The 22,741-nt window shown below is 33.8% G+C and overlaps 3 protein-coding genes across 3 annotated transcripts; 2 read left to right on the top strand and 1 right to left on the bottom strand.

The window, feature by feature from the left end:
* Nucleotides 1-581: 581 nt before the first annotated feature.
* Nucleotides 582-3,086, top strand: LOC108207614 (short-chain dehydrogenase TIC 32, chloroplastic). The gene is made up of 7 exons (XM_017378050.2): nt 582-872; nt 1,194-1,425; nt 1,697-1,930; nt 2,128-2,206; nt 2,317-2,401; nt 2,488-2,534; nt 2,698-3,086. The coding sequence occupies exons 1-7, from the start codon at nt 767-769 to the stop codon at nt 2,872-2,874; spliced, it is 960 nt and encodes a 319-aa protein (XP_017233539.1). The 5' UTR covers nt 582-766; the 3' UTR covers nt 2,875-3,086.
* A 6,230-nt stretch (nt 3,087-9,316) lies between these two features.
* Nucleotides 9,317-14,680, bottom strand: LOC108207613 (mitogen-activated protein kinase kinase kinase YODA). Its single transcript, XM_064086902.1, has 13 exons — nt 14,154-14,680; nt 13,358-14,011; nt 12,994-13,081; nt 12,832-12,894; nt 12,032-12,192; nt 11,763-11,838; nt 11,383-11,442; nt 11,178-11,285; nt 10,797-11,018; nt 10,619-10,690; nt 10,463-10,474; nt 9,789-9,880; nt 9,317-9,560 (listed from the first exon to the last, which is right to left on the bottom strand). The coding sequence occupies exons 1-13, from the start codon at nt 14,678-14,680 to the stop codon at nt 9,317-9,319; spliced, it is 2,379 nt and encodes a 792-aa protein (XP_063942972.1).
* Nucleotides 14,681-19,482: 4,802 nt separating this feature from the next.
* On the top strand, nt 19,483-21,831 carry LOC108206021 (small ribosomal subunit protein uS4y). The gene is made up of 3 exons (XM_017376181.2): nt 19,483-19,634; nt 20,138-20,519; nt 21,475-21,831. Exons 1-3 carry the CDS (start codon nt 19,607-19,609, stop codon nt 21,656-21,658), a joined length of 594 nt encoding a protein of 197 aa, XP_017231670.1. The 5' UTR covers nt 19,483-19,606; the 3' UTR covers nt 21,659-21,831.
* The last annotated feature ends 910 nt before the right edge of the window (nt 21,832-22,741 follow it).

Below are 22,741 nucleotides of genomic sequence, written 5' to 3'. Positions count from 1 at the left end.
CCGCACTATGTAACTCCATTTAAGGAGTCCCTCTCTAGAATGTTGGCCTATATATATATATATATATATATATATATATACATATATATATATATATATATATATATATTCGACCAATCGATTACATATTTATTTGACGTAGATCTATTAAAATAATAAACTTACGTCGGAGCTAGAAGCAGTAAATTTGTCGTAATACCTTACGATGGAAATCCAAAAACCGACGCGCAAGACGTCATAAATATCCTGTTTTGCTGTAGTGTTTATAAGAAATATATGAATAACGTAGCTAGCTACTGCTTCGATCTCCTCTGTGTTTGCTTGAGAATTGCTATGAGCATTTCCACTTTCCAGAGGCGGAAAAAAAAAGTCAACGCCATATATTCATATTTGAGGCATAATCTGTTATCCAACGAGCAAGGACCATCATAAATTTATGAGCCTGAATATATATTGGTGTATAAATAGTCAAGTTTGTAGTTGAACCTAGTCTATTGCTGAGGTCTATATTTAATGATACCTATAACAACGGAAAAATTAAAAACCAACCAAAAATACTATCATCTTCTTCATATTCTTGTGCATACAAAACCAGTAGGTTGATGAAAAACTAGGCTCTTAAACCCCTCTTTTAGAGAAGCCATCCTTCTCTAAACAACATAGGGAGGGAGCCGGAACCAAGTAATATGACATAATTATTGTATTGTTTTTTCATAATTTATTTGGTGTTTTCCTTCTATTGAATCCTCCAATTCTTTCTAAAGAAATGTGGATTTTTGGAATCAAAGGAAAAACTGGCTTCTCATCGAATAACACAGCCGAGGAGGTCACGGAAGGAATTGATGGAACCGGCCTTACTGCCATTGTTACCGGTTAATTTTTTTTCCTTGTTATATGAAAACTAATTCCATGCCTCAAAATTGATAAACGAGATCATATGTTGTCATCGTAATCAGAATACTGGATTATTGCTCCAGTTTTATTCTGGGTGTTTCATGCATGCATGATTGATTGATATATAATTTCATTCCATTTCCACATATTTATCTTTGTTATCATAAGTTTAATAACATTAAATTTGCAACTTATCTATGCAAATTGATAAAGGCAGGTGCACCTTCGGAAATAAGTAAGACGTTTTTTTGTACAGGTTACAAGAACCCAAGTAGCGCTAATATTGTGTTTGATTTTAGGGTCGACAAATGGGATTGGATTGGAGACTGCACGGGTGCTAGCCTTGCGGGGAGTACATGTTATAATGGCAGTAAGAAATGTGAAAGCTGGTGAAAGAGTTAAAGATAAGTTACTAAAGAATATGCCTGATGCTAAAATTGATGTCATGGAATTAGACCTCAACTCCCAGGTCTCCATCAGAAAATTTGCTCAAGAATATATTTCCTTGTTTCTTCCCCTCAACATCCTTGTGTAAGAACCAACACTTTAGCTTTCGTATATAGAACCAAGCCTAGCCAAGAAGCACTTGCTTCTTAGCAGCCAAGTAGCTTTCTGTTTATACTGTGCTAGTCGCAAGAATGTTTAATAACTTATAGCATTTATTGATATATACTTTGGCTTTTGTAATTAAATTCTACTGTATTTCTGTTAATACTATTAGTTGCAAGAAATTAGCACCAAATTTCATGGTGAGTACTTGCAGGGAAGTTATATTACTAACATAACTTTTTGTTGCATGAAGTAATAATGCAGGGATTAATGGACCTCCGTTTTCCATTTCTGAAGACGGAATTGAACAGCAATTTGCAGTTAACCATCTGGGTCGATTCCTCTTGACAAATCTTTTGTTAGATACCATGAAAAAGAGTGCAAGTGAACGCGGGATAGAAGGTAGAATTGTCAATGTAAGCTCAACTCTCCATGCTTACGGGTACAAGGAAGGGATTCGTTTCGACAAAATAAATGATGAAAAGAGGTATACTTTTACATGCCTAAACTTTTACAGAACACACACACATACACTATACTTATTGAGCTCTCTGTTTTGGAGAGCCAACACGGCATATTCAGTAAACGTTTGTAAGGGCTTAATCAGCGTAATTGCTGGAGATAATTAGCAAAATTATTCAAATTGAAAAGAACTTGATGTTTTAAATCATTATTAATTTCCAGTTACAATCCCACGGATGCATATGGACAATCAAAGCTCTGTACCATGCTGCACATTCTTGAGCTTTCAAGGCGCTTAAAGGTAAAGTACATTTTAAAAATTCTAATTTTATTCTAATTAGTAAGATACAAGCCATATCACTATCATCGACTGAATTCACATTATTTTGTAACCTGAAATTGATGTTGCAGGAGGAAGGAGTTAATATTACTGCAAATTCACTTCACCCGGGAATGGTTGCTACTAATATTAGGAAAGATCAAAGTACTGTCAGCAGTAAGTATTTGAGTAATTCGCCTACATTTAACGCGTTTCATATGTGTGGGTATAAAGTTATAATTTTTACAATTTCTGAATTACAGAATTCATTGGTGTGATTGGGAGAATTGTGTTTAAAAATGTCCAGCAGGTAATTTCTTATTATTTACTTCCTTAATTATCCCCAGAAACGTATATGAGTCATATTTAGTGCACAATACTATCACATCACATCAGCAATTTTATTTTCTTATAAGTTGGGAGAGAATTAACAATTGAATCTGCTCTTATCAGTTTTAATTGTTTACATATAGGGTGCATCAACGACATGCTTTGTGGCTTTAAGTCCTCAAGTAAAAGGAGTGAGCGGTGAATATTTCATGGGAAACAATCAGAAAAGCCCCAAGGCATCAAGTTCCATGGCCAAAGACACAGATTTAGCCAAGAAACTCTGGGACTTCAGCTTGACCTTGACCCAGCCGCCCCAGTAGTTTCTCATGATTTGAGACGAGGCCTCCTCTTGTTAAAACTTTGGCACATTCACAAACAAATTGTGATGTATTTATACGTATTAAATATAAGGAGTTTCTTAGTTCATCATGATTCATGGGTTTGATTAAGCATGATACATCTAGATGTACAGTTTGAAGGCAATTTTGTGTATTAGAATACATTTCATTTTTGCAAAGGTAAATATTTTAAGTTAGAATATGTTCGCTAAAAGTTTTTCCTATCAAATTCAAACAAATTTAAGATAACCTGAAGTCAAATCTCAATTAAATATAAATTTGACTGAGTTTGTTTGTATTTAGTCGATCGTTTTAACGACATATTGAATTTAAATGGTCATTTTTATTTATAAAGCTGGATTTTCTGCTCGCTCCGCTGCGAGCAAGTTACCAAAGGAGTTGATGACAAAGTAGCCATTGTTACTTGTATTTTTTTTCTCCCTCTGCTATTCCCTACACACACTGTATGTATTTTTAGTATGGTATGAATGTTTTGGGGGGTGTTCATTATATAGTTCTTGTTTATATATATATATAGGCTAATGATCATATAGAAACTAATCTTAAATTAAAAATTAGAAACCAATACAAGTTAGTGATATTCTCAATACAATTTAGTGATATTCTCTTTAGGATTTAGTGATCTGTGTTGCAATAATTAGTGAAAACTTGCAGAAATCGCCCAGAATCTCCATATATGTTTCAAAAACTGCTCAAAATTTCCAGATCTGTTCACGTTTTCGATTCAGATGGTGGTGACGGTGGTGGAGATGGTGGAGGTGAAGGTGGAGATGGAGGAAGGATGATTGTAGCGAAGGTGTGGGCGGCTTGAAGTAGAGAGTTGAAGCGTTGCCGGAATAGTAGCGGCTCCGCCGCGTTTTGAAGTTGAGCCGAGGTGGAGAAAGAAGTATGAACGTGGCTGAATGAGGTTGAAATAGCGACCAAGATGGGGTTGGTGAAGATGGAGGTGGAGATTGTGTTGTTAGAGAAATAATGGAGGTGGAGATGGAGTAGGCAGGCAACATAGAGGTGGTGGTGGTGGTTATGGAGGAGGTGACGATGGTGGCAGTGGTAGTGGCGGATGTGGAGGTGGGGTTGGTGAAGATGGAGGTGGAGATGGGGTTGTTTAAGAATTTAGTGGTATTTGCTTTAGGATTTAGTGATATTTCAGCTTGGTTTTTAGTTTTTAGAATAAGGAGGTTTCTATTTAAGTAAGACTCTCTATATATATATATATCAGAATTAGACTGTCAGAAGGCAGATACTCTGTTTTCTTGATACCCTTGTGATTGCATTAAATAAATGAAAATACGCTAAAGATATGAAATTGGGTCAAAACTAAATATCAAATAACACGTGTCATTTTTATTATTTAGAACTTAGATAATAGTAGACACGGTATTTAGATTAGTCTTTCTAAATAAATTATTTGAATCTACATGTACCCAATTTTGTACATATAGCATTATGCTAAGTAAATTAAGCTGAATTGTTTATATGTTTAAATTAGTCAAATATTGCTGTATGATTGAATTGTGACTTCATCCTTATTTCTCCAGAAGAGAGCTAAGCCCCCACTATGGCCTTGTGTTTCCACTGCATGCACACCTTCAAAACCTATAATGTCTCTAACTTTTGCTACCCTTTCTTTCTTACACAGAGTCTCACTTAGAAAAACAAAATTCAGATTTTTTTGGAGTATAGACTCCTTAAGGAATTGAATAGCCCACGGGGTCCCAATCCCATGGCAATTCCAGCTCCACGTACTCATAATCCTTGGCGGACCCCTGTTGCAGAGCCCGCCATTTGCCCGTTTTTTGAACCATCGAACTTGTTTGAGTTCCTGTGCATGTCTTGATCCATTCCCATAACGTACTCCTCATCTGAGCCCATATCTAATTCTGTGTTATTGTTTGTTGGTCCATCTAGATCCGGCCCATCACCAGTCCTCCGTTTTTTATTTTCGATAACTGATATCCCCCTTTTGTTGGGATTTGATTTATTATTTTCCTCCCCCATAACTATTTCTGTTGGGATTCCCTTTTTCCCTCCAGCATCATTATCAGGATTGGGCTGTCCTCCTTCATGTAATGTTTGAAGACTTGAATCATTAATGAAATCTCTTCTTTTTTTGGGCAAAAAAAAAAAATTAGTCAAATATTGGAAATAAGAATATGTGTGTATGTGTGAACAAAGTTCCTTGTAGACCATATTTTCATTGTAGTATTGTAGATCAACATCTTAGCCATTCATTTCTTTTAATCTAACAGTCCTTATGATTCTCCTTTAACCAGTTTTTAAATAATATTTAGTGGGTGAATGTTAGATATACCACTACATTTTCAAGATATATGGTACTGCAAATCCGTATACGGGATTGTTATAATTAATAAAATATGTTTTATTTTCTAAATAATCTTAGTCATTCGTTCGCTTTATAGAACAAAGTTACTTGTAGACCACATTTTCATTGTAGTGTTGTATACCAACATCTTAGCCATTTATTATTTTATCTAACGATCCTTATTATTCTCCTCTTATTATTTTTTAAACTATGTTTAGTGGATGAATGTTAGATATATACTATATAAAATAAGGCAGTTATATTTTTTTAACAGTTACAACCACCAGCTACAATCAAGGTAGTAATATTTATAGTTTTGTGTTTTATGTATCTCTTTCCGGACTCTACAATAGTTCTGCACATCTATTCAATTGTTTGCCTACTTCGTTCATCATCGATTTTCGTTATTCTTCTTCATCTTGAAGTCAACAACCTCCATCGTGTCGCACCTCCATTTGTCTGGTTAATTTTTATTCTTAAAATAACTGAACATGATTAATGTCGATGAATCTTCAGGTTTTCACGATCGGGTTTCTAATATATGTTAATAGAACCATTGAGTTGTAGACGTGATTACGTACTACATCAAAATAAGTACTACGCAGAATCCAAGGTTCTGCAGCAGATCTGCATGAAAAAAATGCGTTTATGTATTATATTTTAAAATTATTTTTGAACAAACACAACGATGCAAAAAACATGTATTTAGATTTAGATCCTAAAAATCTATTTACAATTTATGGTTCTGCACCAAAACCTTAGTGGTTCTAAAATCCTATTTTAAGGATGGGTTCTCGTTTGAGCACAACCCATATACATATGTGTGTGTGTGTGTGTGTGTGTGTATAAACCAGATGCATGAGATCGTGAAGGAGTCATAATATGTCAAATATTATGTACACGTGTACATCATAGCAGATAACACTTGTATAAAGCAGTTACCATAGTCGTATACAAATAGTTTAGGCCCGGTAGTAGGAAATTTCACTACCTTCTTCCTCTCTTTATCTCTCACTATGTTTAGCATTTTTATGACGATAATAAGATCAACAAAGTAAAAAGATTGCATCAAGAAACAAAATATTAAATGCATTAAATGTTGCTGCTAATTTTTACGAGCGGTTGGTAGATAGCTGACGAACGACCTCTTTACTTTTGAGGGCCTATTTTGGCTATATAAAGCATCGAAACACGGTTCGGTGAAAGCATCTTCAAGAGCAAGTAGTTGAGCAGATCTTGCTCCCATAACAAATATACATAAATATATTAACATATATAAACAATCAACACGAAAATTGATACAATCCAACGGGATGTATCCAACGCATGTGCACCAGTGGCTGTTATTACAACTCTACCTCCACCACTTTCTCCCTCACGGAGAAAAAGAAGGCGACAACAAATCACAGGCAATCACAAATAAAATATATATGTAACTAGTAAAATGATAATGGCATAATAAATTGCACATAACTTATTATCAATTGTAACAAATTTAACATCTTTTTCCCTTTCTCCTGCAGATGATGAGGATGCAGAGGTTGTTGCACTATCAGCAGAGGAAATTAAAGCCAAAAAGCTGTTCTTTTGCTAGTTGTGCGACAAGTACTTTATCAGAGAACAAAATCTGATAAGGTGTATGTGTGTCCCATGACCTCCTGTACACATCATGACCGCCCTAATGCATTAAGCGGTCTTATAGTTAAAAATCAATACTAGCCCCCAAAATTTCTAGTTACAGACTTACAACTACCAATTTTCTGGTTTCCGGTTGTGATGTACAATATTATAATATAGGCAATTCTCAGTTTCTGGTTGAATTATTATGTGATCCAATGGCTTAAATTATGTCAGTATGTTATGTTGTAGTGTGTAGATGGGTTGAGGATTGTATAAATGCCCCATGTATCTAAGTTTATTAATCATCAATTAAATCTCTTCTTGAGTTTGAAAAGAAAAGGTTTGTTCATATTGGTTTTTACTTTACCTAGTCCAATTCTTTTCTTAAGATATTAGAGTTCATATTGATTGTATCCGTTATAAAAGAAAATATAGTACACCTGTTCCCCTTAAGCCCAAACATGGTAAATGTTTTTCAGGCTGAATTAGGGACCTTGCGTTTTGCATTAAGTTTCATCATATCAATCTAAATTTGAAAAAGCGGCCTAGATCTGAAATGTACGATGTCGCTTCCAATAAAGATCACATCTCTATTTTTTGGATAACAGTTCTCATCGGCAAATAGACAAAAATTTCTCTGTTTAAGTTATTGTATGCAGCAAAAAATCTCAGTCTTTATTGACGGACAAAATGAAATTTCTCTATTTAAATCATCGTATCTTTTTATCTTTGAATTAATTCTAGTTTGTAATAAATATTCATAGATAAGCATGCAGAGTGAGAACTTTTGCTTCATGTACTTATAAATTATTATGTTGAAACAAAATCATAACAACTAATATGGTATGAGAGTATAAATTGTGTCAATTTAAGTTAAAAATGTTAATATTCTGCTCCATTTCTTTTAAGTTTTTTAAGAAATTTTCATGAAACATTACAAAAATTGTAGTTATAAATTTATCTCACCTATAATAAATATACATCTTGTAACTTGATCAATATTTCTTTGTGTGAAATAATTTTAAAACTTAAGAAAACTCCAAATTATGAAAAATAATAACATCAATTATGATGATCTATAAAATAATCCTCATAATGATGATGAATATAAATTATTATTTAATAAAAATATTCTACTAGCATCTTGAAACTTGAAAGTTTAGAAAAATTAATAATTTAACATGATAAAAAAAGGACTTCAGCTTATAAGGTATTTTAAGTTGATTTTCTTCCATCCTTTTTTCTTCTCAATTTTATCAAATGTCAATATTTTTTTATTATTTTATGAATATTTAGATATTAAATCAAATTAACTGAAATTTTTTAAGATTCGTTCAAAATATTTATTAAAACGGTCAACATCGTGTGGGGATTAATAGATATCATTAGATATCATTGTGTTAAAATAGTTATACTTTTTATTAAATTTCTTAACAAAAGTTCATCAATACTTAATAAAATATAAAAATATGAATATTAATTATATAAGACATTATCTTAATCATATTTTGATAATATTAGTTTATGTATTTGTTGCGTAGAAAGTTGTTGTCAAAGTGATATACACATTGAACACTCATCTTAAAAAAAATTAATTATTCATAAAATATAGTCATAAATATGTTTTTAATATAATAAGAATTATTTTTCAATTATTGACAGAGCATAACAATTGAAATAATTAAAATTTTACATATTTATAAATTTGTATCAGAACCTTCTATCCATTTCTCTTATTCTTTTTGTATCTGTATTGAATTATAATATAAATATAATTTATAATTTATTCATTATGATTATTCATAATCTTGAAGAAAAAAATCTTGAGTATCCATAATAATAGACATCATTATTCATGTCAAATAGGTAAAAATCATTTGATATTTTTATAATAAAAAATAGGAAATTTATCAAAAACACCACATTTTCTAATTTTTTTTGCGATTTTACTATCTTTTGACAAAAATTGCAAAAATACTAACTTTTTAAATTATATTTACAAAAATACGGTCCGCAGCTAATTGCAATCATATGCAACTTCAGTTAATTGCAACCATATGCAACTCCAGTTAATTGGCCCCGCAGGGGTTGCATCTGGTTGCATTGCATACAGTATTTTTGCAAATATCATAAAAGTTTTGTATTTTTGCAAAATCTTTAAAAAAAATGTATTATTTTTGCAAAAACAATTTTGGACTCTGGTATTTATGAGAAAACCTCTAAAAATTATTCTTTGTTAATAATTAATTCATATAGTAAAATCTAAGTATTTATATTATTATTTTCGAGATATAAACCATCAAAAGGTCACCCGCTTTACACGGTTCACCCATTTTACCCTTTTTGAATTGTGCTGCTCTATTTACAGAGGTTCACAGTTACAGACCGGCTGAAGTGAAACCCTTTCTAGATTTGACTACTGCTTCCTGATATATATGATATATAAGCTTTTGATGTATCTCAAAATAGTTCAGGTTGCAGCTCTTTGTAGGACATGCGATCATTGGAATTAAGACTCTCCTGGGACCTGGAATTCATTGCCATGCCTTCATGCAAACGACCACTTGTAAGAACCCTGGATACACCCGGGGAAGCACATAGCATTGGAGTCGGATGCCAAGGTGATGATGGATGCAGCAGAGAGCTGGTAGGCTGTGGAACTGCTGATGGTAATGGTATATTCCGCGGAACATAAGCATTATTACTGCATATCAGGAAAATTAAGATGTCACGAAACTTTAAAGTAAAAATTAACTGAAACACAACCGACGTATGGAAGTGCGAATAAAGTAGACAATCTCCGGAAGTGTGAAGAGAAGCCACTGTAGGGCCCGTTAATTTCTTGCAAAGTAAATATTCAATAAAAATTAGGCCTGCGTTTAAATGCAGGAAACTGAAGCAGATTTTTTGTGTGTGTGAGAGAGGAAGAGACCTGGAGCCTGAAAATATGTTTGGGCCTCTAGAATGCTTTCTCGCTGCTCCTTTTCTGTCCAAATGTGGAGGATTTTGGGCATGTCCATAACCCTGAAAGCAGATGTGACCAACAGTTGAGACAAATATTATGTAGCTAAAATATCCCCATTTCGACCAATGAACTCTTAGTTCAACAGTACTGCATCTCTTTCGCTCCTTTTACATGATGGCGAGGGTTAAATATCCCCATCTGGCTCCTACTTAGCCACACTCAAGAAATAATCACACATTGAACCTAAATTAGCTATATTTAATTAATAATGCTCCCTCCGTGCCAGATGTTTTATTTGACTTTTTTGTCGTCAAATTGATCAAATTTTGACCAAATAATTGCACATAAAATATAAATAGATCATATATAATAGATAATTTACCACTAGAAAGTACATTTTATCTACTTCAATATGTATTTTTCAAATCTTCTAGATTATAAAAAGATAAAAAGTAAATGATTGTCAAAATTATGTCTATTTGACCATAAAAAAAATTAAATAAGATAAAAGATTTGAGGCGGAGAGAAAACGAAAGTAAACCTATTACGAATCATATAATGCAAGACTATTGGCTTTCTGAATGTAATATAGAACATGAAAATTTCAGAGTTAGTGGCATTTACATGCTATATATACTTACATTATTAGCATTCTGAACGTAGAACATGAAAATTTCATTAAAAGTTTATTCATATCCACTTATCTACCTTTATCTTGTTTAATTGTCTTAGAGTTTTAGGCGATCTCAAATCAAGACCAGTCCTGATTAAACTCTTGGGGTGGACCAGAGGCAGACGAGATCAATTCTGGTCTCAGGAAAGCTCTCAATAGCTATAACAGTGTCATAGATACAGTTCATTGCTGAAGCCTGAAGAGAAAACCCTCATGTCTTCGGCTTTATGAAGTTTCACTTACAGGATACAAGAAGTCGCAGTGGGAATAATTTAATAATATGAAGATACTGGTGACCTTACTTGTACTGATGGCATTGTTTGTAAAGGCTGTAGACATGGCACAAGCATTGGCGGAGGTGCAGCATTTTTTACAAATGGGTGCTCCAGCAGCTGAGCAGCAGAAGGGCGATCTAATGGATTACGCTGCAAACACCTTCTAATAAAATCCTTACCATCATCTGAGAGATTTTGGGGCATATCGGGGAGCTCCTTGCTGTGACCAATCTTGAATATAGCAGCAACCTAAAGAAAATTCATATGATTGATATCAATCACGTTAAGATGAAGCATATAAAGTCACTGGTTAAGGATAAAATTGACGTCAATATCTGTTAATGAGTTGGTAAAAAAATTGAGGCATCCAAGATTCAGTGAGTTCACATGTAATCATTATTTACTAACCCCTTCAAATTGGCTCCAAGGTGGTTTCGTTGTGGCCATCTCCAAAATGGTGCACCCAAGACTCCATATATCCACAGCTACATTGCAGCTACTTGAGTTCTTTATAATCTAGACAAAGAATAAGATCGAACTCAAACAAAAAAAAACACAATTAATTAAAAAGCTTAAAATTATATATATAACATTCTATTAATATTCAGCCTACCTCTGGTGCCATCCAGTAAGGGCTTCCCTTGAATGATAAATGGCACGGCTGTCCAGAAATCTGCAGATGTTATAAATGAAATAAGGTGCACATATTTGATCTGTATGAGCCAAAATACATTCTGAAGTAGTCAATATTCCCCAAAACAGCACTATAAAATAAAATAAAAACTATCCTCTGAAGTTACAGAACAATTTCAGAAGAGATGTGGATATTTACGAGCAGTCCTAATTTTGTATCAATATAAATTCTAGTGATAATAAGTTATGATCAAAGCTATGTTGCGCATTTTCACATCCAAAATATTACTTCTTTTTACTTTAATAACTTATCCTTGTCTAATTAAGAAAGCTGAAAAACTAAAAATTAATTTCTCTTACATGCTTGGCCATTCCAAAATCTGCCAACTTCACTCGCCCATTTGGATCAACCAATAAATTTGCGCCTTTAATATCCCTGAGTAAATTTTGAACAAAATTTCAAACAATAATCAATAGTCTTATAGGGTTCTGGCTCAGCGCAATTTTAAAGGAGAAAGTTAAGACCGGTCAGCCTTTTACTTCTGCCTGATAAATATGCTACTTGTTCAATTTGTTTTCCTCAATAGTAAAATAGTGAAAATAACCAAGGTATCTGCAACTAGGCTTACCTGTGAATTGTATGTCTAGCATGTAAGTATGCCAGACCGGATAATATTTGCTGAGTATAGCTTCGGATTGCAGCCTCGCCTAACTGACCATAGTCCCGAAGGAGTTTGTAAATTGAACCACCTGAAACATACTCCAGATATATATACAGTTTGTCGTCTACCTGCAGAGGAATACCAAAACCATGCATGAATGAGCATTAGCATCATGGGAGGCCCTATTAAGAGGTTTCTTTTTATGTTATATGAAATGGATTCGGATGATGTTAACGTTAATGAATTAGAATGTTTTTTTCCTCATCCATGATTTTTTAAAGTACAAGTTAGTCTCGTGATTGCAAATCCTGGGCCTGCCACTGATTAATATTAAGGCTTTATTGACATCAAGACGTAATGATTGATCTATTATTTCATTTTTTTATCAGTTTGTCTAGTGTGTGCCCATTATTTCATTATTTATCGGTTTGTCTAGAGTGTGCGCATGGGCACATGCTATGGGCACATGCTAAGAACGAAATTCTATGCATTTGGCTCATTTTGATTGGTGTGGTTGTTGTATATGCAAGGGTCCACCATTATTAAAAAGTAGGAGCCAATCAAAATGAGTTAAATGCATGAGATTTAGCGTTTAGCATGTGCCTATGGCCACACCGTAGAAAAACCGTTTATTTATTTACACGCACACACAAGTATACAGCCATGCTAGTAAGAAAAGCTTTAGGCTGCAAAAGATATGTGATGCAATGCTAATGCTAAACTACTCAAAGAAAGCATATAACTCACAGGAAGCAAATTAAGCTTACCACTTCAGAACCAAGATATTGTACAATGTTTGGATGCCGCAAACGACTTAGTAATGCAACTTCCTGCCAATAACAACAAAATTGTAAGTTCTTAGAAAAGAATTAAATTGTTTATCTCCTAACAAAAATTGAATTCCAGGACACTGTATGGAGAAAACTCACCTGCCGTAGCTGTTGAGCACTTTCTTTTGATTTTGGGTCATCGGAAAATAGTGTTACCTCCTTCATTGCGCACATTTCGCCGTTTTCACTACAACAAGAAGGTAGAAAGGATCAGAATGATGCTAGAAGAAATTGAGGACATCTTGTTTGAGGTAATGATGATATTTTTTATGTTAATATTCTGCTCAATATGCGAAAATGTGATTATACAGAAAGTTGAAAGGGAAAAAAAGTTTGGTATCAACTATCTGTTTGAAATAATGCTTCAAAAAAAGACAAAAAATTAAAATATTATGTTGAATTTAGTAACCGGAAAGATCGATACTGAATGAGCTTATATCTCAGTATGGTGACAGTGACAGACCTATCAAAACCAACATACACATGACCAAATGTTCCTCGGCCAAGTAGCTGCCCCTTCTTCCAGCGAGGGCCATGACTAGCCCGACTAGGACTTCGAGGAACTGGAGTTGTTTCAGTCGAATATGAAGTATAATTTATTGGCGGAAGGGGAAGCCTGTGCCCTTCATGCTTTCCATCAGGCCAGTGTGCGGGTAATTCTATTGCCTTTCCAGCTCGAGGGCGCAAAGGGGTGACAGCTCCACTCTGTATTTTGGGGCTGGGCCCGGGGCTTGTGATCATTCGGGGACTTGGTATTGGCGAGCACTCGGGACTACCCCTACTGTGCCGCCAAATCATGAATTGATCAGCCAAATTTTTACCAACTGAATTGTGACCTGAACCTGGATTAGAGCAATGTCCAGTCCCAAGCATAGGCAGATCCGCACAAGGGTTTTCTGCGCAAGCACCAGAGTTCATGACTAACTCTGGACCACAGAGTCTCACTTGACTTGGGGAAGGACTGGACATCTTGCTGTCAGGATCCCTAAAATATGCATCATGCCGAGGAATTTGTAAATTAGGCAGATGAGAGTTTTTGCCACTCGGCTTAAGTGATGCAGGGACTGGATCGTTCAAATTTTTCACAGACTTGGGCGACTGGTTCTTCTTAATTACACTGTGAAGGAGGATTAATAAGGTTATTATATAAGCGTAAAAATATAAGGGTTAAATTCGATAAAGGAAGAACCAAGGAGAATATATATGGCACAAATTGAGTGAGCTTAAAAACCCAACACATAGCTTAATGCAGAACACACCTAGAAGGACTGTTCCTTGCAGCTTTTCCACTTTTGTGACCAAAAGCTTGAGGACTTGGGAAACATGAGTCTGATGTATTATCACTATCCGAAGATTTATCACTAGAAACAGAAGCAGTCCCTATATCTGCCTCAGCATCTTCAGGATCTGGCCCATATGGAGGTTTAGGGAGGGGGCAAAACATAAATGATTTGGAACCATTGCTGCCTTCAGCTTCAGTTGCTTCTATGTTACTAGAAACATCACGATGTTTTCTGTTATGTTGCAGTCCAGGAAGCGGAAGTGGGAGGGCTTGAGGCCTTTCTCCAAAGCTCTCACGTCGGGATACTTGTGAGGAGGGTGATATTGGAGAACGAGATGCATGTTTACTGTCACAATGTTGCTTACCTGCAGAATCTCCTGATCCACTGTTGTTTTTCCCTTCCGATACAATCCTAAACTTCTTGTGTATTGTATTGATAAGACTTCCTATGTTTGATTTCTTATTTCCGTCTTTTGATGAGGATTTTGGCCACCAAGAAGGCATGGCTATACCAAAAATTTTGTTATTGAGCAATTTTTTGAGAAGTAGCTCGTACAAGGAGAGTAGGAGTTGTTCCGACTGAATTGTGCACCTTATAGCCTGCGTTAAGTTGCATCATATCAGTCTAGCTTTAAAAAAGTAATGTAGATGGGGAAATGCATGTCTTGATACGTGTCGGTCAGTAAACATCACAGCTCTACTTTTTTATCACAGTTCTTATCGGCAGACACACTGAAATTTCTATATTAAAGTCATCGTATTTATCATGAAATCAAGTTATTCTAATTTGCAGAATCTATCCTGCGATCAACTAATTCTAGTTCAGAATAAATGTTTACAAACAAGCGCTAGAGTGATGAGAACTTAAATTCATTTCCTTAACGGCTGCATTTACTTATAAATTACCAAGCGGAATAAAAACCATAACTACCAATGTACGTGGTATGAGAGTATTACGTGTGCCAGTTAAGCAGAAAACGATGTATTCTACGTCATTTCTTTGGAATTTTTAGAGAAATTTCCACGAAGTGTTATGAAATTGTATACATCACAAAGTCTTATCTCTTCTGCTCTCCATAGTTGTACATTAAGTAATTTAACTCTTATTTCTTTTATGATAACTTTAACACGTAGCATATTTTTGCATAAGTAAATAAAGCAGTGGCGGAGCCACATTGGGCCTAGGACCTGCCTGGGCCCCTCCTGAAATTCTTATAAATACTTGTTATATAATATGTAAGCACAAGTGATATGTAGTTCAAGTGGTTTTACTTGGGTTATAATTTCCTGGAGAGCTGTGTTCGATTCCTTGTGGAGTCATTTTTTCCAAAAAATTTTAACATGTTTTGACCCACCCTGGTTCCAGTTATCGGGGAAAAACATATTTTAATAGTACCCGTTGATTAGAAAACTCATCAACAAAAAAGTCATTTTTAAAAATTCGTAAATTAGCGATTAATAGTACAATTCATTGATGGATGACTTAGTAATCGATCAACATATATGTAAATAGGACGGTAAATTGTACATGTCGTATGTCATATAAAATAATTACAAGTGAAAAGAATATCAACAGACGAATCTAAAGTTATCAACGGATGAAGAGTAAATTACTACCAACAACTAGCATTTCAACTCAACGGTTAAGGGTTATTTGTTTATCAACAAATGCAAAAAACATATTCAACGATTAATCTAGCAGTTCCAATTTGAAAGCAGCTATTCATACAAATCAACACATGAATTGACACAATTAGCAGATGAACTTGGAAGCCAAACAATTTTGAGTTGGAGAACCTCGAAGAAAGAAGCTTACAATTCCGTAAAAATATTTGAGAATGTATTCAAAGCAATCAGACACGGGACACACAATATTTTCAAATAAGCATAGTAGCATATCGTACTAGAACAAGAAAAAGAAATGTCATGCGATCTAGTTTGATGATTTGTAAACTAAGGTATATAAACAAATGTAGTAGTGTGTTTACAAATAAGAAACAACGTTGACTTAATTAGAACTGATAGGAAACTTTTTGTAAGTAAAAGCACTGTAAACTACATTTGTGTATTCAAGTTAAATATCACAAATTTTATTTCAAATTATATACCTAGGGTGGATCAATCAAATCCCCTCGAAATTTAAAAAAACTTATATCTTTTAAATTTTTAATTTATTCAATTCAAATGTGTTCTTTATCTTTTTAAAAAGAAAATAAGTTGTTGAGATGGTATTCAATCTCCATCTACAGTCTATTGGTTGCATTGTTGAAAAATAATAGTGACCGATAAAAAAAACCTTCATCATATAAATATATATTATCATATAATAAAACTTCTTTTAAAATTTTGAGATTTTAGAAAATTTATAACTTAACATGATATCAAAGAATTCAGAGAATGCATAGATTCGATTTTCTACCACTTTTACATCCCTTTCATTTCATCTATTATCAATATTTCTCAATTGTTTAATATGATGAACCCTAAGATGAATTATCTTCTTAAAGATACATATGACTTATAAAATATATATGTTATAAGATGTGACAATTAATCACGATCAATTACCGAGCAATCATTGTTTGGTAGCTCCTCCGATTCAAAATTTATAAAATCAAGTCTGATATATGAGAAATTTGGATGATGATTAATAAATCAAACCAAAAATCGGATTAGTTGGTAAAAAAATTGTTGCCTATAAAATTGTTAAATTTCTTATGTTAGATGACTACTTTACGAACTCTCTCAATATTTTTTCTCAAAATGACTTCAAATTTAAAAGTCGGCCTTTTAGATTATAATACTCCAATAGTAAATTATTTCTTGACTGATCCCTATTTTCTAATAAAGCTACATATAAGTGCTCAAACCCAAATTACACTCTACATTCGATGCTTTGACGTAAGTTTGGAAAATTGGACATTCCTTTCTGTCAAATGCATGAAATTCTATAAAATTTGTAAGATATAATATACATACATACATACATATATAGACACACACATATATATATAATTACACGAAAAAGCAACTAATATAAAGTGTAGTAGGGAACACCTTTATATATACACAAAATACATGTATTAATCATATTACTCATCAAATATTTAATCGATAAATAACAAAATAATATTGTAACATTTTTCTATACAAAAATCTTAAAATTAATAATAATATATATTCCTTCTGGCAAAAAAAATATTAAATTTCCAAATATTCTAGTGTAGAGTTAATTATATCTGTTCAAGTGATTCTACAATATGACCAAATTTTAAAATCGAAAATTATTTATGAGATTTTAAAGAAAAACAAAATGGTTATAATATGATTATCTATGGAACAATGGCCTACATGTATACATTCCATTATATATACACATCCTTCTCCTCTCCTCTTATATATCTCTTCACTTATCTAAGAGGCAGACAGGGTGACTGATCGAGTTGGTGATAGGTTGGTTGGGGGAGGTTCTGACTGAAGGAAAGACACTCGCGATGAAGGAGGTGCTGAAAATGGAAGTATGATCGAAGGTGAATGATTTAAAGTGTGAGCTGCAGAAGTTTCTACAACTGTTGTAGTTTCAGAAACAAATACAGAAGGTCCAATCCGTTTTCCATGTCTACCAGATCCGAAACATGAGTATATGCTCCAGCAGCCTGGCTCCCCATCTCGTTTTCTGTCATTTTACAGATGTTAGTAGTGGAGAAATAACTCTAGTTTCATTTCATATCCGACTAAAACAGCAATTCAGACTTAATTAGTCTACAATGTGTACCCAAGGACATTATTACCAAAACCCTTAGATGTATCCTGTGTATATGCGTGCAGAAACACAAATGCTGAAAATGGTGCTGCTGGTACCAGAGTTGGCTACAGCCTACGGCTTATTGTGTATTCGAGCCTCCGGAGCTTTGAGAATGAACCAAAGGCAGGCTCCACGTAGCAGATAATGAAGGGTCTTGTAGCTTCCACGTATTTCCTTCCCAAGCTGCTGGACACGTGGCGTTTATTCCAGTGTCCCCAAACCCGGTCTCCATCTGGCATGTATAGCTCGTCCCCTCGCCTACCTAAAGTATAGATTGCCACCTTGATTCCACCAAGACCTGAGTATGGATATATATATATATATATAGCTGGAAAACAAAATGAGAGTTTTTTAAGTCACCTGGAGGCAAACGATTTGCAGTTGATGTCATCGCAGTTGCAGCTGCGTTTACAATGTAGACCTGTCTAAGAAAAATGTTTGATGCACAAAATTGGATATTATTTTTTTAATGTTTTTCTCAATAAAAATATGATATTAAATTTTTGTTCAGGATAAAAAAGTATAAAATAATATATAGAAATATATTTTTATCACATCATAAATTACGTGTAAAAAGTTGAAGCGGCTATTATTTTGGAAGGAAGCGCTTATTTTTATTATTTTGTTTATTTTAGTGTATAGTACAACCACTCACAAGATAAATACTATATTATTGATATTTATATTATTTTATTTTATATGAAACTACTTATTTCATTTTATTAATTATTATTTATTTTTGGTGTACATTGATACAACCCCTACAATACCCTGCTGACAACATAAACAGTATATTATTGATATTTATATCTTTTTGTTTTTTTTAAACTACTTGTTTTTGAAATTAAGTATTGATACTTATTTTAAGCCAAAAATATTCTTTCTTTGATAGCAATAAATATAATCTCCAAATTTTTTATATTTGTATAATTCTCGAAAATCCCTATAATCTTTATATTCTTTATAACCACTATAGGTTGAGCAAAATGTACATAATGTATTATATGTCCAATTTTGTCCACCATTTTAACCAACCTTTCAACAAATTTTTCATAGTTTCTTATGTCCAGTTTAGCTAATCATTATATTCAGCTTCATTTTAGCCGATCACTCAAGTCAACTTCATTGGAAATGTTCTTATATTCAAGTTGGTATTGTGATTGCGGCATTTATATATTTATATGGTATGCATGAAGATGAATTCATATGAAATATATTATGTATATATGTGCAACATTTTTTTTTTTGCTAAGTTATATATGTGCAACATTTTGTTCACATTATGATGATTAAATCATCAATTTTTTTGGTTTGTTATTTATTTGTATAGGCCATGAATATTTTCAAGAACAAGTTTTTTTTTTTTTGAAATAATTTTCAAGAACAAGTTAAAACCAAAACTAGGACATGGATCTTCAACTAAAATAAAATAATTAGGAGAAGTATGGGCTGTTCCAATGGACGCTAGCAATAAGAGCCCAATCTAATATATTGGAGTATGGGCCTAGCCTTTTGGGTTTTAGGGTTTACGCTTGTACAACAAAAACAATACTCTTCATTTTTATACACTTCGGCTTCGCTCCTCCTCTCTTTCAGATCCTGACGGCAGCGCGAACAAAGTAGCCATGGTTCACGTCAACTTCTATCGCAACTGTAAGCTCTCTCTCTCTCTCTCTCTCTCTCTCTCTCTCTCTCTCTCCCTCTCTCTCCCTCTCTCTCAATCTCAACTCACACATGCTTTAGTGATTAAATTGCTTTTATTCTATTGTCGGTATCTATTAGAAATTAAACATGGCATTGCAAAGTAGCATGAAAGCATTACTTTTATTGATCTTATTATTCATATATCATATTAAGCTGGAAATTGTCTAGAATTTAAGTTAATTTGGCGACTTTATCGGTAAATAGAGGTGTAATTAGCATACATGTGATTTGTTTAACTGCAATGAGATGATACAACTTATCTAGTAATGTTGCTCAATTTTCGACAGAGGTAAAACCATTGAATTGTTACAATTTTACAAATCGGTGTCTTGAATTTACTATACTGACTTGTAGCAGAAAGTATGATATGTCGAGTTCATGTTAATTAATTTGAAAGATGAAAATGTACTAGTGCCTGATATGTTTACTCATGCCCTTTTTTCGTGTTTTAGATGGTAAGACATTCAAGAAGCCTCGTCGTCCTTATGAGAAGGAGCGTTTGGATGCTGAACTTAAGCTGGTTGGGGAGTATGGGCTGCGCTGTAAGAGGGAGCTTTGGAGGGTTCAGTATGCTCTGAGCCGAATTCGTAATGCTGCTAGGAATCTTTTGACCCTTGAGGAGAAGGATCCTCGCCGTATCTTTGAGGGTGAGGCTCTTCTTCGCAGGATGAATAGATATGGGTTATTGGATGAGAGCCAGAACAAGCTTGATTATGTCTTGGCTTTGACTGTGGAGAACTTCTTGGAGCGTCGTCTTCAGACCCTTGTGTTTAAGACTGGCATGGCTAAGTCGATTCACCATGCCCGTGTTCTTATTAGGCAGAGGCATATCAGGTAAAAAATTCAGAATCAATAAATTTTAAAGCTCAGCTGAATTTTGTGTATTTCTGGAATAGATTTAATCTTTATTCTTTATTAGGGAATGAATATTTAACTTTATTTCTTAATTGTATAAAAGCCTATATGTTTTAGTAGATTTAAAAATATATCGGTGAAATATAGATGGCTGTATTAGATAATTTTATCTCAGTTTCCTTCATGTTAAGTGCACCCTTTGTCCAGTGAAAAGTAGGTTTAATTGAACTTGTAATTAGTTCGAACCCTTACCATCAGCAAAGAGCCTTCTGGCCCATGCTTTTTGGCTCCTTGCATCCTGTGCTCAACTAGCATAAATTGTGATCACTCTGCCTTATATATAACTGATATATTGATATATTCTTGATAATTGTTATCTACTTCAGTTTGTTCAGATGATTATTTTTCTCTCGAATGATATCATAGTTTTTTCTGTTTTAGAGATTATATGCTAAATTGAAAAATCTGTTTGAAATTTCCTATTAAATGATTTTGAATGTTAAAGTTGTCTGCCATTTATAATCTTTACTGATTCATCTGAACTGCCTAGTCTCCTTTGTGTATGGCTGTTCTGTTTTGCATGCAAGTGATCTTGTACTAAATAAGATGGGGGGAGGGGTAGAGTCTCTGCAAGAGACTTTTTTTAACCTTATATGAACAAGAAACAATCCTCTCTTAAATTATTTTAGTTTGAACAATATATATTTGACTAATAGAGTTCGGTATGACTCATCTGCTTAAGAATGAGATTGCAAGTTCATGCATGCTTGTATATTTCTTTGGTCTTGTAATTTCTTCTGCTTCTTTGCATATTAGTAGGTATGAAAGGTTTTGGGTTCTGACTCAGTCGTGCTATACTTCGTTTATGTTTATTATAATGTTTAATCTGAAATAGTTAAAAGCTTTTGGGTTCTGACAAAATTTACATGATCAGGGTCGGAAGGCAGGTGGTTAACGTACCTTCATTCATGGTGAGGGTGGACTCACAGAAGCACATTGATTTCTCCCTCACTAGTCCTTTCGGAGGCGGCCGTCCAGGAAGGGTGAAGAGAAGGAACATGAAGGCAGCGTCAAAGAAGCAAGCCGGTGGTGATGGAGATGAGGATGATGAAGAATGAGTAGTGAATTTTGGCTTGGACCTGTAAGATGTTTTGTTTTGCGTCGGTTGCTTAAAGAACATGGTAGTAAATTTTGCATTACATTATGGGATATTTTGGTTTAGGAACTTTATGAATTATGATAAACTGCATGGCGAAAGACTGTTGTTATGTGATATTCAGTTGCGTGTTAATTGATATATCTAAATAAACATGTGCTCTGCTAAACTAACCGGTAAACATCTTTTTCAAATAAAATATAGACTTCCAGAAATAACATGACCAATATATAAATTATGCACAAGATGACAATTAATGAGCCGGTATTAATATTGTCTACAAATGAGAGTAGCTGAATGTCAGCTGTTGGATTGGAATCCTAGTTGAACAGAAGGATGAAATTAAAAATTATAATTATCAAAAAGTTGTTAGCGGAGCATAAATTAAAAATTAAATTAAGAATTAATTTCGGCTTTTTTGCATAAAAGATTATAATCCGTTTCTCTGCATAAAAAGGTTTTTCAGATTTTGACTACACGTCAAAAATTAACTTTTAAAATTTATTACACAAACAATATATATAAACTATTTTTAATTTATAATTCCTGAAATTAGACTTTTAAGTCGGACCAAACAGGCAAACACTCTCGTTCTTCTTCCTAGCACAAATGTCAATTGACAAGCGGCTGGGTTTGAAGCAGTGAGTAATTAAGATCTAGATGAGGATGAAAAGGTAGTGCGTTTCTCGTGTTCCATAAACTAGCCGGCCCACTTGATTTGTTGTAGGATCTGATTTATATTTTGTGATTACATGGCACGCTCGCATTTGCCTCGTATCACTTGCGTTTACACTCCTCGCTTTTTTTAATTACCACAAACTCAATTATCATACTACTTGACTTGCCCATTTGGATCTTGTGACTCACCGTTTCTGATGTTAGACACGCAATTACCTGTTCTGTAGGCTCGATTATCTGTTTTGCGTATCGTGATTATGTGTGTATACCTCGTTAGCTCTGGTTGAGTTTTTTTTTTAAGTTTTGGGTCATTTGAACATTACCTTTAGGCTATAGCTAATTATAAACAGGATGTGAATTATTTTCT

The sequence above is a fragment of the Daucus carota genome, chromosome 2, assembly GCF_001625215.2.
Source record: "Daucus carota subsp. sativus chromosome 2, DH1 v3.0, whole genome shotgun sequence".
NCBI lineage: Eukaryota > Viridiplantae > Streptophyta > Magnoliopsida > Apiales > Apiaceae > Daucus > Daucus carota.
Note: the sequence above shows the minus strand (reverse complement) of the source record. Positions and strands in the feature narration are given on the sequence as shown.

What these genes read in the sequence shown, in the direction of transcription:
- LOC108207613 (XM_064086902.1), bottom strand. Translation starts at nt 14,680, where the DNA reads ATGCCTTCTTGGTGGCCAAAATCCTCATCAAAAGACGGAAATAAGAAA. An exon ending in GTGTATGTTGGTTTTGATAG is followed by an intron (nt 13,082 to 13,357) that starts GTCTGTCACTGT and finishes TTCTTGTTGTAG; the next exon opens with TGAAAACGGCGAAATGTGCG. An exon ending in GCTAGACATACAATTCACAG is followed by an intron (nt 11,839 to 12,031) that starts GTAAGCCTAGTT and finishes AAATTTACTCAG; the next exon opens with GGATATTAAAGGCGCAAATT.
- LOC108207614 (XM_017378050.2), top strand. Translation starts at nt 767, where the DNA reads ATGTGGATTTTTGGAATCAAAGGAAAAACTGGCTTCTCATCGAATAAC. An exon ending in AGATCAAAGTACTGTCAGCA is followed by an intron (nt 2,402 to 2,487) that starts GTAAGTATTTGA and finishes TCTGAATTACAG; the next exon opens with AATTCATTGGTGTGATTGGG. An exon ending in TGTTTAAAAATGTCCAGCAG is followed by an intron (nt 2,535 to 2,697) that starts GTAATTTCTTAT and finishes GTTTACATATAG; the next exon opens with GGTGCATCAACGACATGCTT.
- LOC108206021 (XM_017376181.2), top strand. Translation starts at nt 19,607, where the DNA reads ATGGTTCACGTCAACTTCTATCGCAACT. An exon ending in CGTCAACTTCTATCGCAACT is followed by an intron (nt 19,635 to 20,137) that starts GTAAGCTCTCTC and finishes TTCGTGTTTTAG; the next exon opens with ATGGTAAGACATTCAAGAAG. An exon ending in ATTAGGCAGAGGCATATCAG is followed by an intron (nt 20,520 to 21,474) that starts GTAAAAAATTCA and finishes TTACATGATCAG; the next exon opens with GGTCGGAAGGCAGGTGGTTA.